At 43.4% G+C, this 12,312-nt stretch overlaps 1 protein-coding gene across 1 annotated transcript; it reads left to right on the forward strand.

Moving 5' to 3' along the window:
• Window positions 1-10,336: 10,336 nt before the first annotated feature.
• On the forward strand, window positions 10,337-12,063 carry LOC115675393 (ethylene-responsive transcription factor CRF1-like). The gene has a single exon (XM_030598019.2). It carries the CDS (start codon window positions 10,832-10,834, stop codon window positions 11,834-11,836), a length of 1,005 nt encoding a protein of 334 aa, XP_030453879.2. The 5' UTR covers window positions 10,337-10,831; the 3' UTR covers window positions 11,837-12,063.
• The last annotated feature ends 249 nt before the right edge of the window (window positions 12,064-12,312 follow it).

The raw sequence follows: 12,312 nt of genomic DNA on the forward strand, positions 1-12,312 counted from the left end.
GAGACCCCGGTGCCCATGCTAGATTCCTTGGCTACCCATGGGCAAGTCACTAGCCCCCAAATAGTATATGCCTATTTAGGAAAATCAAATGAGATTTTCTTTACTAAATAACAGAAAATATTTTCCAGTTCATTTTCAGGTCTCAGCAAAATACCAGAAAATAATGTTAATTTCTTGAAAATGACTTCCCGAAAAATATTTTTCGCAAAATAAGGGAAGCCTAAAATCAAAATTGAAAGAAGACTGATGGTCATAGCACACGGTGTGCTGCACACTGGAGAATGCAAAAGGATTTTAAAATTGAGAGTCAAGTAACGGCTTGATCTGATCCTACTAAAAAATGAAAACCATTCTTGAAAAATGTGTTTGATCGCATTTCGGAACTCTTTTCACAAACCAAACATATTCTTAAGAAAAGAGAAAGATGAGATCATATTAAATTAAGGAATAAATGTGAAAAAAATATACTAAAGTGAATGTAGCCTTTCAAAATATGTCAACTTTTGGAAAAGTTCGAGTAAATAAGCCTTTTTTCCGTATTTTTAGGATTAGTTAAGATGTGCCTCGGGGCCTTGAATATATTATTGTCCATGTGATAAAAAGGAGAAATTAAGCATTGGTACTTTACATATGACTATTAATAGAGCAAACACGTACGCATGCGTATCAAATTTCCATAAAAAAATAAATGTGTATAATGATTAGAATAGATACGATTAGTCCAACGGAGAGTGCCGGGATAGCACGCTCCCGGAAAGCGGAGGACAGCGACTTAGGGCGATACCTTGTTAATCAGATTTGGCCTACGGAAAGGATCGGATACATATGCTCTGTGAAAATTTTATGTTTGTTGGTCATAAGAAAGGTAAAGCGCACACAGATTTGAAGAAAAAAGGTAAATAAGATACTGCTTCCAATGGTAATAATACAGACCCTATACAATAACACTCGAAAGAATCACAGTTCAAGGCTTGATGTTGCCAATGGCCGTTGTCAAACGATGCCATAGACTAAGCTAAGGAATCAATAAACCCACTTGTACTATATGGATGTCAGATTAGTTAAACTACTCGCTATTTCCAGAGTGCGAGCAATCTCTAGCTCTGCACGAAACTGCTCGTCAAGCCCACAAATCAGACCCCGTTAAGAGCTGGAGGTGGAACCTTTTGACTCGAGAGAGAGAGAGAGAGAGAGAGAGAGAGAGAGAGAGAGAGAGAGAGAGAGAGAGAGATAATGGCTGTTTGAATTAGCATTTTGAAATCACACTCTCGATAAGACGTGAGAGCAAGTCCAAGGCCACGATCACATTTCGCAAAAACAAATGAATTGTAGCCGACTCATGCACGAGCCCCGTAAAGCAAGGGAGTCAAACACTGACTTTGTGTCGTTCCCCATGAAAAAGAAAAGAAGATCCCCAAAAAACTAAATAAACAAATGAATAAGAACAGTCGTGTAAGTTCACATAATGTCACTCCTTGTACACTTAAACACGTGGGGCAGTGTGTCCCGTGTCCTCTTGTATCGAACAACGTTTCGCTTTGGGAGTTCATAACCGAAGACTTTCGCTTAGCTTCGGTTTTAGAATGCTTTTTTCTTGATAGCAGATGAATTTTGCCAGCTTTGCTGTACTTGTGCCTCGAGATGTTTGGTTTTTGTATTTATCTGTCGAAAATTGCGCAAGTGGAACGAGATTGACGTTACGACGAGAGATCGGAGACCAAGAGTTCCGTTACCAACGATCGCTGCAACATTCCTATCGACCCCCAGTTGAAGTACTCAACCCAAAAATTTCACTACATTTTGCTGAGTCAAACTGTACTTGATTGACAAAGAAAGCTAGTTTTCATTAAACAGAGATACAGGTATTAACATGCATTTGTACATCATATATATGTATATGGATCGATCATGGAAACTAAAAGGTGAATCAGGGGACCATTGGTGCAAATCTCCCTAACATGCATTGATCGCCAAACCTATTTTCTTAACATGATGATCGTATTATGCATACTAAACATAAGAATGTAATTATAAATAATCAAGATTCAAGACAGAGTATTATTTCACCCTAGGGATCATTGCAACTTTGGAGCGCCTCCAACCAACCCTATTAAAGTTAACCGAAGGCATACATGCCTTGTTTTACGTCCCGGCAGCCAAACAACCCAGAGCCCCCCCTGTTCCCTCCCATTATTTTTCCTCTTGGGAGAGAGGGAGTATCTCCTTTGGACTTTACATGAGAGATCTTAGGAGATTTAGCCTTTTAAGAATCTACTCAGGTCCAACATTTGTTCATATATATATTTATATATGAATCAATCATGGAAACTAAAAGGTGAATGCGGGGACCATCGGTGCAAATCTCCCTAACATGCATTGATTGTCAAGCCTATTTTCTTAACATGATCGTATTATGCATACTAAAGCAGAAGAATGTAATTAGAAAATAATTAAGATCCGAGATAGAGTAGTTGCGCACACGTACGAGTACTCTAGTTGTAAAAAGAACCCGGCACCTGAAAATCTGACCCATCTAATCTCCTTTTTATATTTTCTAATCACTCATCATTAATTCCAACACAGCACTTTGTCTTTGTGGACCACCAACGAAAAGTCAAACCTTAAAGTTGCAAGGGATGATAGCACAGCCATTGTGGACTCTCGAGTCGCCACAAGAAAAAACCTCTGCAAGACTCCAAGTTGCATATTGAGAGGCAATTCATTCATTGTATCATATAGTGATTATTATTTTCTAATCATCCTCCCGGAAAACCTAATCATACTTAAGTCTCCCATAACATGGCCATCATTTGCTCTTAGTTAGCTGTAATATTGGTGTTCGTCTCGCGTGAACTTTCATTGCACATATCCCTAATTTTTTTAATATACAAAGAATCAACACGATATTTGCTTCTCCATCGTGTCTTCTACCTGTGAAATTATTTAATGCCGTTTTCTCTCACTGGATCCTTTATAATAAGAACAAGCTCTGCGAAGCTTTCTGCTTCCAATCAGTCTTATGATTATTTTTAACAACTGCGAGCGACGATGGGTTTTTCTTCTTCATACCACAGAAACATAAAATTGGAAGATAATAACCACATGCTACCTGCTCTGAGACATCAACCCCATTTATTGTTTGCACACACATTCCTAACGTAACGTTCAGGATTCCTTCTGGAAAGAGTTATATAGGGAACAGTTGTTTACAAAAGCCACAGAATCAGTATTCGATTTGAATATGAGTACATCTCAATTTACCTTGTTTGGGTTCTCCCGTACTGAGAAACTAGGGTTTTCAACTGAATTATACTGAGTTGAATGTCATTTCGTTTTGCATACGGGTCTTAATGAAGACGCGGTGTAGTAAAACTGTATTGCATTCGAGACAGGAAAATTAATGAAAGAGGACAAATAATTTGGAAAAAAAGAAAAAAGTTTTTACTGGGCTTGAGATATATGCAACTGAGATAGACATTTTGTCACAGAATAAAAATAGCACATTGGTGTTAATGTTGTTTATGTAAAAAGACATAAAAATAACGCAGCTAAGAACGTTCATTTCTATCCGGCTTAATGTTTCTGCTCAAATATGTTCTGTTGAATTTGACACGATCACGTCCATTACTTTTGCATATATACCGTTCGAAAATTCAACATCATAACTGGTAATAAATTAAGCGAGATACAAAGGACCGAATGTCATCTGGCTACGACGTGCTGCCATGATTTTGAGAATGCCTTGGAAGAGCATAAGATACGGAATACGATGCACAAGCACATGTGCCTCTGTAAATTGAAAAAGTTTTTAGGTAACGATTATGGAATAATTACTTCCTTGTTCAATGAATGCGTATGGATCTCAGCGATCAAAGCTCATTGACTTGATATGATGGTACATGTTTGATGCTGTAGTACTGGTCTCCGAACCAAGCAGAATTCTTTAATGCTTGTTTTCGTTAAGATACATAAACCAAGTAAAAATACTATTCATGACTACGTCTTTCCTCTTTTGGTGGCTCAAGAATGGTATCTAGGGTTTGATGTTGATTGACTTCCTTCTTATGGAATCATTAAAATATGCACATCTAGATACCTATATGCTCGTGTGTTTGTGTATTCATTTGTGAACCTGCATATAACACACACAAATATATATAATATAATATGATATGATTTAAAGATATGCTCTGAGAATAACTCTCTTAAGATTCTCTAAGATCTCGAGAAATTATTGATTTCGTTGATTAAGTTCGGCCATACTAAAAAGTTCTCGACTCTATTAAATCTTGTTTTTATAAATAAAGAGACTAGATATTTTTAGATGATATATTGGTCATAATACAGGTGCATAGTGTAAATTATTTAAGCTACATAAGTCGGATTACTATCCTCTAAATTTAGTGAGTAAATTTATTACATTTCTAATGACAGGTGTGTTCTCCGCTTTTATTTTTCTCCTCGTCCTCCTTCTCCTCCTCCGAGCACCCCCTCCTCTTCCATGCGTCTCATGTCAACTCTTGTCCCATCACAGCCACCATGGCACCCGCCTCTACTCAACCTCCCTATCTCCCTCCTCTGAGAGAAAATATTAGGTAAACTTGTCTTTGTCACGTAAATCGTGCATAACTCCATTCATTAATCGTAACATGTCTATAATGGACCCATTTGTCAGATTTTTTTCCTTAAATTTTCTCCATTGTTACCCTTTCTTGCTAAGCTCACTTTATGCAACAACGACAGTTTACCAAAAGTTCACTTGCCCTCTCCTTTACCTAAGCCCGTCCTCTGCGCCTCCCCCACTGTGGCCACTAGTGGAGTCGCCGGAGCTGACCAAGCCGACCGGATCTGGCTGAATGACCCTGATGACGGCCGTGGGCTAGCGTCAGCATCTCACGTGAGTCGCTCGTCTAGACCCGGACGATGACCATTTTAGTTTGGCCTCACCCACCTCAATCTCCAAATGCCAACTAGATCTAACCGGACAATGATGATGACGGCCATGGATGAGTGTTGGCATTGCTTGCGAGCCTGGCTCGTCTATGACCGATGACGTTGTTGTCCCTGGCTAGCTGGTGACGCTGCTACAGATGACCGTGAGCGTTGTCCATGGCCTCAAAAGACAAAAAGAAAACCAAAGAAAATAGTGAGAGAAGAGAAAGAGTGCAACGAAGGAGAGAAAAGTCTGAAAATTAGGCCTCACTTGAACACATGGCGAGCAATGAGTGAAGAGACGCACGCTACGGGGCAAGATAGCCCTACCCAATACTTTCTCCCCTTCTCTCAGCCTCTATCCACATTGCTCTCTTCTCTCTCTCTCTCTCTCTCTCTCTCTCTCTCTCTCTCTCTCTCTATGCACGTGTCGACATGTACACGCATGTACCTCACGAGTTTGCCTCACCTAGATCTGGGCAAGGGTCGCCGGCTATCATTGATGCCTTGACAACCCTGCCAGTCATAATTCAGAGAAGATGAAAGAAAAAAAAAGAAAAAAATTCACAAAATGATGTTGTTTGGAGCTCTATCTAACACGTTACATTGTCGACCGCGCCACATAAGATGGGCGGCGTTGACTAGATCGTTGCATTAGTTATTCTAGCCTAAATTGGTCGAAATGATGACAATGGAAAATTGTCAGACTACATTGAATAAATTGAAAAAATTGTGATCAAATTACCGGTCATACAATAGGTTTAAGACTCTTTGGACAATTTTCTCATTTATTAAATAATCTAGTCAAGGTGAATTTAATTGAGCTTGAAAAGTCAAAGTCAATTGAGTGTGAGATGAGCATCTCGAGCTCGAGTATTGAACTATGTTCACTCGACCACGCCCCTAAATTGAGAGACCCACGAGTTGTGGCCGATTTGCACGATGGTCACCCTTGCTCAAACTAGTCGACCACCAAATATCCTATGCTGGTTTGCATGAGAGAGAGAGAGAGAGAGAGAGAGAGAGAGAGAGAGAGAGAGAGAGAGAGAGAGAGAGAGAGCTAGGGTTTAATGGTCGGTAATCTGATTCCAAAGACGTCGAGGCCTTTTTAAGTTAGGTCAATGAGGTGATATGGCTCAATCTAGGCCGTTCAGTCAAGTTGATGTCTCAACTATTTAAAGGGGATAAATTTATAATGCGAACTTACCTTTCTAAATTTAGAAGAACTCCTATCCTCCCAAGTTTGCCTTTTGCGTTGTTGGAATCCTCACTTGTATCAACAGACATTACCATGGATAGATCATCCGATCCTAGCTAGAACTTACCTAAACTAATGTTGCCAAGTGATTTCATCTGATCTGCAATAATCCGTATCTTCATCCGAAGGGGACACTAGCACCTTAGGTTTGTCATTTTCGTAGCCATTACTCATAAATTGACTGGTACCCATGAAAATGTACAAGTTGTTTAATCCATAGAAAAGAACAACCCAAGGGACACATAAACACATACCATTAAATTATGACTCACGAACAAATGACATGTATACAAGTTGCCTTGGCCCTAGAAGTCGCCAAATAGTCCGTCCCTAGTTTAAGTACAAACCGGCTTAAATGATTGACAGAAGCGTCATGCTTTTTTCTTCGAATTTCCAACTTAATTGGGTGCCTATTCGAGATTTATTAATTTAGAAGTTATCAGAAGTCAAGAATGAATTAAATCAAAACTCCACCACATCTGGAAAAATTAATAAAAGATTCAAAAAGAAGTTCACATATTTTTTTTTTCCATTTTCAGCGTAAATAAAATGTAACGACACTCGTTACCGTTCAGCAAATATTCTCAAAATTCGGATTAGTCGCAACTCATTATTAACTAAATAAAACGGAATTTCGAAAAGAAAAAAGAAAAAAAAAAACAAAGGAGACGGCTTTTTTGTTCGACGCGGTGTACGAGGAATGCGTGGGACCACGCATGTGTGGGGCCCACGTGGTGGGATTCTTGGCCCTTTGGGATGGAATTTTCGGACAGTTCTTTTGAGGCAATATCTCGTGTTCGGTCGCCATTTCCCGCCCAGAATAATAAATTAAAAAATGAAGGATAAAAAAAAATTACTGCAATACTATGAAAAAATAATGCGGGGGAGAAAAAAAAAAAGAGAGGGCGCGGATATTTTTGCAAGTTGCGAAAAAAGGACATGACCCGATTTCGAAAATTCACTGCATTTGCAATACCCCAATAGAGACTCCCGTTTTAAATCATTATCTTGATTTGAATAATCTCAATTCTTCTACAATTAACACGAATCAACTAAATAGCAAGTATGAGATTTGGCCATTCTTTATTGTTGCCATGGAAAATTAAGGGTCGATATTAAAAATTTAAAAAAACATATGAAATGCTCGACCTCATGGAGTAACGTGGAAATTTACATGATATTTCTCAAGTCATAATTATTCGATGAAAAAAAAAATGCATCGAGCACCGAGGAGTACGAAGGAAATTCGGGTTGGGTTGGTCAGGCGGATCCAAATTCTTAGGCCTCCGGGCTGTTTCTTTCTTCTTCTTCTTTTGGAACTCATAAAAAGAGCGTTAAATAATATGTGGTTTTGTGAAGAGGAAACCCATTTTTGCGAGATCAATTTCCACACGTGACCAGATTAAGCAATCCATAAGGAAGACTTTGCATTTATTCTTTTAAGAGCCGGCTCGAAAACAATCCCACGTGACTTTTACAACAAAAAATTCATCACCGTGCATAAATTTAAGAACACACCCATTTTAGTTAGTGTGAGATTTTGGTGGTACTACTGCCAACTATTCTAAAAGCTTAAACTGTTAAATGAATGCGTGATTTAATATTTAATTATTCTAATAGTTAGGACCAAATAATCGGGGTCATCTAATCGTTCGGAACGTGACTCCCAACACGAACCGTTCGGGACCACAGCAACCACACGATCACATGACAGGACTCGGCGTACAAGCCTAGTCCCATTCACTCTCACTCTCTCTTTAGTGTCCGTCAGTTAAAACACAACTGTTGAACACTCGTTCTCTTCATCAGATGCCCCCAAAAGCAACTCGCTCTCCTGCCCACCGCAGACTCACTTGTCAATTGCCAGAGCACAAAATGTGCCATACGGGTGGCACAGATTAATTGTTTCTTTTTATGGGTTCGAGTCACGTAAAGTTAGCCATTATGAACAAGACCGTTTCTCCACGCGCGATGGAATTTAGCCAGAGAAATTGATCTGGACAGATATGAGGTAATAATCTTGGCGGAAAATCTCAGGAAAAATGACGAAAAAGTCACAAATTCTTTACTCCGGGTCGCGAATCGCGGTCCAGTAAAACACAGCCAGAAAGAAATAACGGAACCCAATAAATTTTTTACTCGATAATTTCGGCTAAATGGAGCGGGGAAAAAGAAAATAAATATATACGGAAAGTAGAGAAAAGCAACGGCAGGGCATGCTGGCGAGGGACTGGCGACCGTAGAGAGAGAAACATCATTAATGAGAAAAAGGCGCGAAGTTCAAGGTTGCCTGCCACACACACGCACGGTGTCGCTAACGGTCTCGCGACGGAAATGACCAGAAACACCCTCCCGTACGGAGGTTTAAACACCCCCCCTTTCCCGTAACGGTGGATTAAATTTTTAAAAAATCGGGGATTAGATTAAGCAGTGATTACTGATTAAGTGGGCTTTTTGTGCTGGGGGTTGGGTTCTTAATTTCGCTTTTTTTTTTTTTTGCATTATTTAGTCAAACGACGAAAAAGGGGGGGGAGGCGGGGCGGTGGAGGCAGTTGTCCCCGGGTCACGTGACCTGCGTCGCTCCTTCCAAGGGGCGAAAAGGAAGGAAAAAAAAACAAGGGAGAAAAAAGGGCCAAAAAAAAAAGGGAGAAAAAGGAAAAGAAAAACCGGGTCCCGAGTCAGCACCCGGTTAAATCTCACCCCCATCGGATCAGGGCCTCGGGCCGGGCCCACCTCGACACGTGTCGGCGTCTCTCGTGACCGAATTATGCGGCGCCTCGTAAATATCTCTCAACTCCTCCTCCCCCTTCCCCTTCCCCTCCTCCCCTCCCTCTCCTGTGGCCTCGCTGGAATCTCATTTCTGTCCCCGGACGCTCGCCGGAATTACACTAATTAAGGGAAATGTCGGAGGAAGTGGACCCACGATAATTCTTAATTATTTATTATATATATTTTTGTGAGTCAAAATAAGCTGTTATTTTCACAATAAATTAAGTACTGTCATATAAGCAATTATTATTTAGTAGATTGGTGCATTTGAAAAATTTGGGAAAACCACTTCTTACCTTACCAAAAAAAAAAAAAAAAAAAATTTGGGAAAACCAGGCTTGTTGCCATGTAGGCACGCGCTAGGATACCCTTCAACAAGCCCCCCCTCCCCCTCTCTCTCTCTCTCTCACTCACTTTTATTTTCATGTAGGCAGGAGCTACATTAGGCTCACCTTACACTCTTAAGACATATAGTCACGTTGAGATTATATACTTGCAAGAATCGCGTATCAAGAAAATATAAATCGGAGACCCATCAGCAGCTCGTGTTTTTTAAAATCCGGCTTACATAGAGCCTTTCCTGTCACGGCGAAAACGAATGAAAATCTCGATCAATTGATCCAAATCGGGCGTTGCGCGCTCTTGGAAATGGTCCCGTAAAATGCATGATATATTGTAAGATAAGAACTCTTACGGTTTGATAGGCGTTTTTTATAGTTTAGTTGGCTATATGCTGCAAATTTAGAAGCGAAAAATCTCGATTCACCTTACTAAAAATCAATTGATTTTTGGGGGGTTAAGATGGCAATCTCAAAGAAGGAAATTAAAAAAAGAAGAAGAAGAAATTATTCGAAAAACGAATTAGGAAATGCAGCTTGAATCCGGGGTGGTTCAGCCGTTTCAGAATCCTATAGAACAGGCGGAGTCTCCACCAGCAACCGTGCTTCCGCTCGCGCGACCTCTCTATATCTCTCCGCAAATCCACACCTCAAGAGCGCTCTCTCTCCATCTCTCTCTCTGCAACGGGTTTCGTTTCTTTGCTTCTTCCTCCACTTTCCGAGAAAATCCCCAGTCAAAAAGATCAGCAAGAGAAAATCCCAGAGAAAAACAGAGAGGAAAAAGCAAACCCGTCTCCACGGCGAGATAGGAATTGGCCCGAAGTAGCAAAGTCCTTTGGTAGCCTCAGCAGATTTTTGCTCGGCCCCCCCTTTTGCTCGGCCCTAGCTGGGGGGCGTGGCTCGATTCCCTCATATTTATTCCCCCCCCGCCTTCCCTTTTCCGGCAAAAGCCACCCTCTTCTTTTTCCCTCCTCAACTTTCCAGGAAAATCCCCTGCTTTTTTCCCTTCCCCCCTCCCCTCTTTCCTTCGGTCACTCCCTCTGCTTCTGGGTCGTCCCATCTTCTTTGCACACTACTGCTTCAGTGGTTTCGCCTTCCGTACCTTGTTCACTCCCTCCGCTTCTCTCTCTCGCTCGCTCGCGCGCGCACGCACGCTTTGCTTCTTTTGTTTTTTTGCGCCTCTCTGCTTTTTGCACTTCTCGCTTTACTTGACATTCGCTAACAGTCGCACCCTTTGAACCACCAACCTTTATCACACCAGATTTTTCCTGGTGCCTTTTTTTTTTGGGTGTTTGGTCGATTAGATATCTCTGCGTTTGAAGCTTCTCTTTAACGTGGTTCACTCCGACCTTTTTCTCTTTATTCTCCTCCTCCTCGTGTCCGAGTCTCAGAGGAATCTCTCCTTTTTTTTCGCACTCCCCTCCCTCTATATCACCAACCCCCCCTTTCTCTCCCTCGCTTCGCTTTCGATGTTAACAATAAGTCTGACCGAGAAGCTCCTGCAATTTTGAACAGAGAAGAAAAAGAGAGAACCATGGAAGCAACGACGTGTTTCGTGCCTCCTATCAAGCTCACCGAGCACCGAGCCCGCGCGAGGCTCCTGAGACCCGAGCCTGCCGGCGACCCCAGTACCCGACCCAGAGTCGTCCGGATATCGTACACGGATGGGGACGCCACCGACTCTTCCAGCGACGAAGAGGACGACCCGTTCGAATGTCGTCGCCGGAGAGTGAAAAGATTCGTCCACGAGATTGCCATCGACCCGTCGTGCTCGAGAGAGGGCCGCGAGGTCGTCAAGAGCCGGTCAGCGAGGGGCAAGTTGTGCAGGAAGTCAACGGGGAAGCCGGCGCTACAGGTGGGCCGCCGCGAGATGAAGCCGCCGGGGACGGGGAGGAAGTTCCGGGGCGTGAGGCAGAGGCCCTGGGGGAAATGGGCGGCCGAGATAAGGGACCCGCTGCGACGCGTGCGGCTCTGGCTGGGCACCTACGACACGGCGGAGGAGGCCGCGTTGGTCTACGACCACGCCGCGATCCAGCTGCGCGGGCCCGACGCGCTCACCAACTTCGCCACCCCTCCGCCGTTGCAGTTGGCCGCGATGTCCCCCCCGACGCCGCCGGCGAAGGGCTCCGGCGAGGCCCGCTCGCCGACGTCGGTCCTCCGGTGCCTCCCCGACGACGCCGAAGACTCGCAGGGGAGCGCCGGCGACGCCGCGAAAGAGGAGGCGCGCGGCGACGAGTCGTGCGCGTCGGCGGAGAACCTGTCGGAGCACTCCACGACGAGCTTCGAGAGCTTGTTCCCGGACGATTTCTTTGACTTCCGGAGCTCGGCCCCGAGTCTGTTCGACGAGTACGCGAGCTTCGGCGACAGCATGTTCAAGGACGAAGCGGGCGACTTCAGCAGCAACCCCTTCATGAACCCGGGCGACGACTTCGGGTTCGGATTCTGGCCCGGGTTCGGGTCCTCCCGCTGGAGCGCCGACGACGATCACTTCCAAGACATCGGGGACCTGTTCGGCTCCGACCCTCAGTTAGCAATGTGAATTTTCCCCTTTTTCCCCCTTGTGCTTTCTAGATCGAGTTCCGTGGTGTAGTCTAGGTCGTGCCGGTCACCGGCCGGCGACAGTTTTGTACCGGCGACGTTCCCGTTTTGCTCTTTGTTTCTTCTCGCGTCCAGTTGTAATCTCCAGTCCGTGTCAATAAGTCATTAGCGACGACGAAATCTCCGCCGCCGTCAAGGTAACGGTGGGTGACGGACGAGTTTTTGCTACGTGTAGTGTTCGCCCCTCTCTCTCTCTCTCTCTCTCTCTCTTTTCAGATTTTGTTCGTGTTGGGAACGTGCCGCGCACGTGACGGAAGCACGCATGAAAAATTAAGATGCTTTGTTCATTTTATTTTCGCGGACATTAAAACGAGGTCGTACGTGGGTGCATTTTTCTCGCGGTCAGATGGATTTTCGCACGTATGTGTGGTGGCTCGTCCGTTCGAATTTTTGTCCGGCACCGGGGAGATTCTTGTT

Source organism: Syzygium oleosum, unplaced genomic scaffold (genome assembly GCF_021117445.2).
Source record: "Syzygium oleosum isolate NSW1041296 unplaced genomic scaffold, Sole_v2.1 Sole_v2.15, whole genome shotgun sequence".
In the NCBI taxonomy this organism is placed as follows: Eukaryota; Viridiplantae; Streptophyta; class Magnoliopsida; order Myrtales; family Myrtaceae; genus Syzygium; species Syzygium oleosum.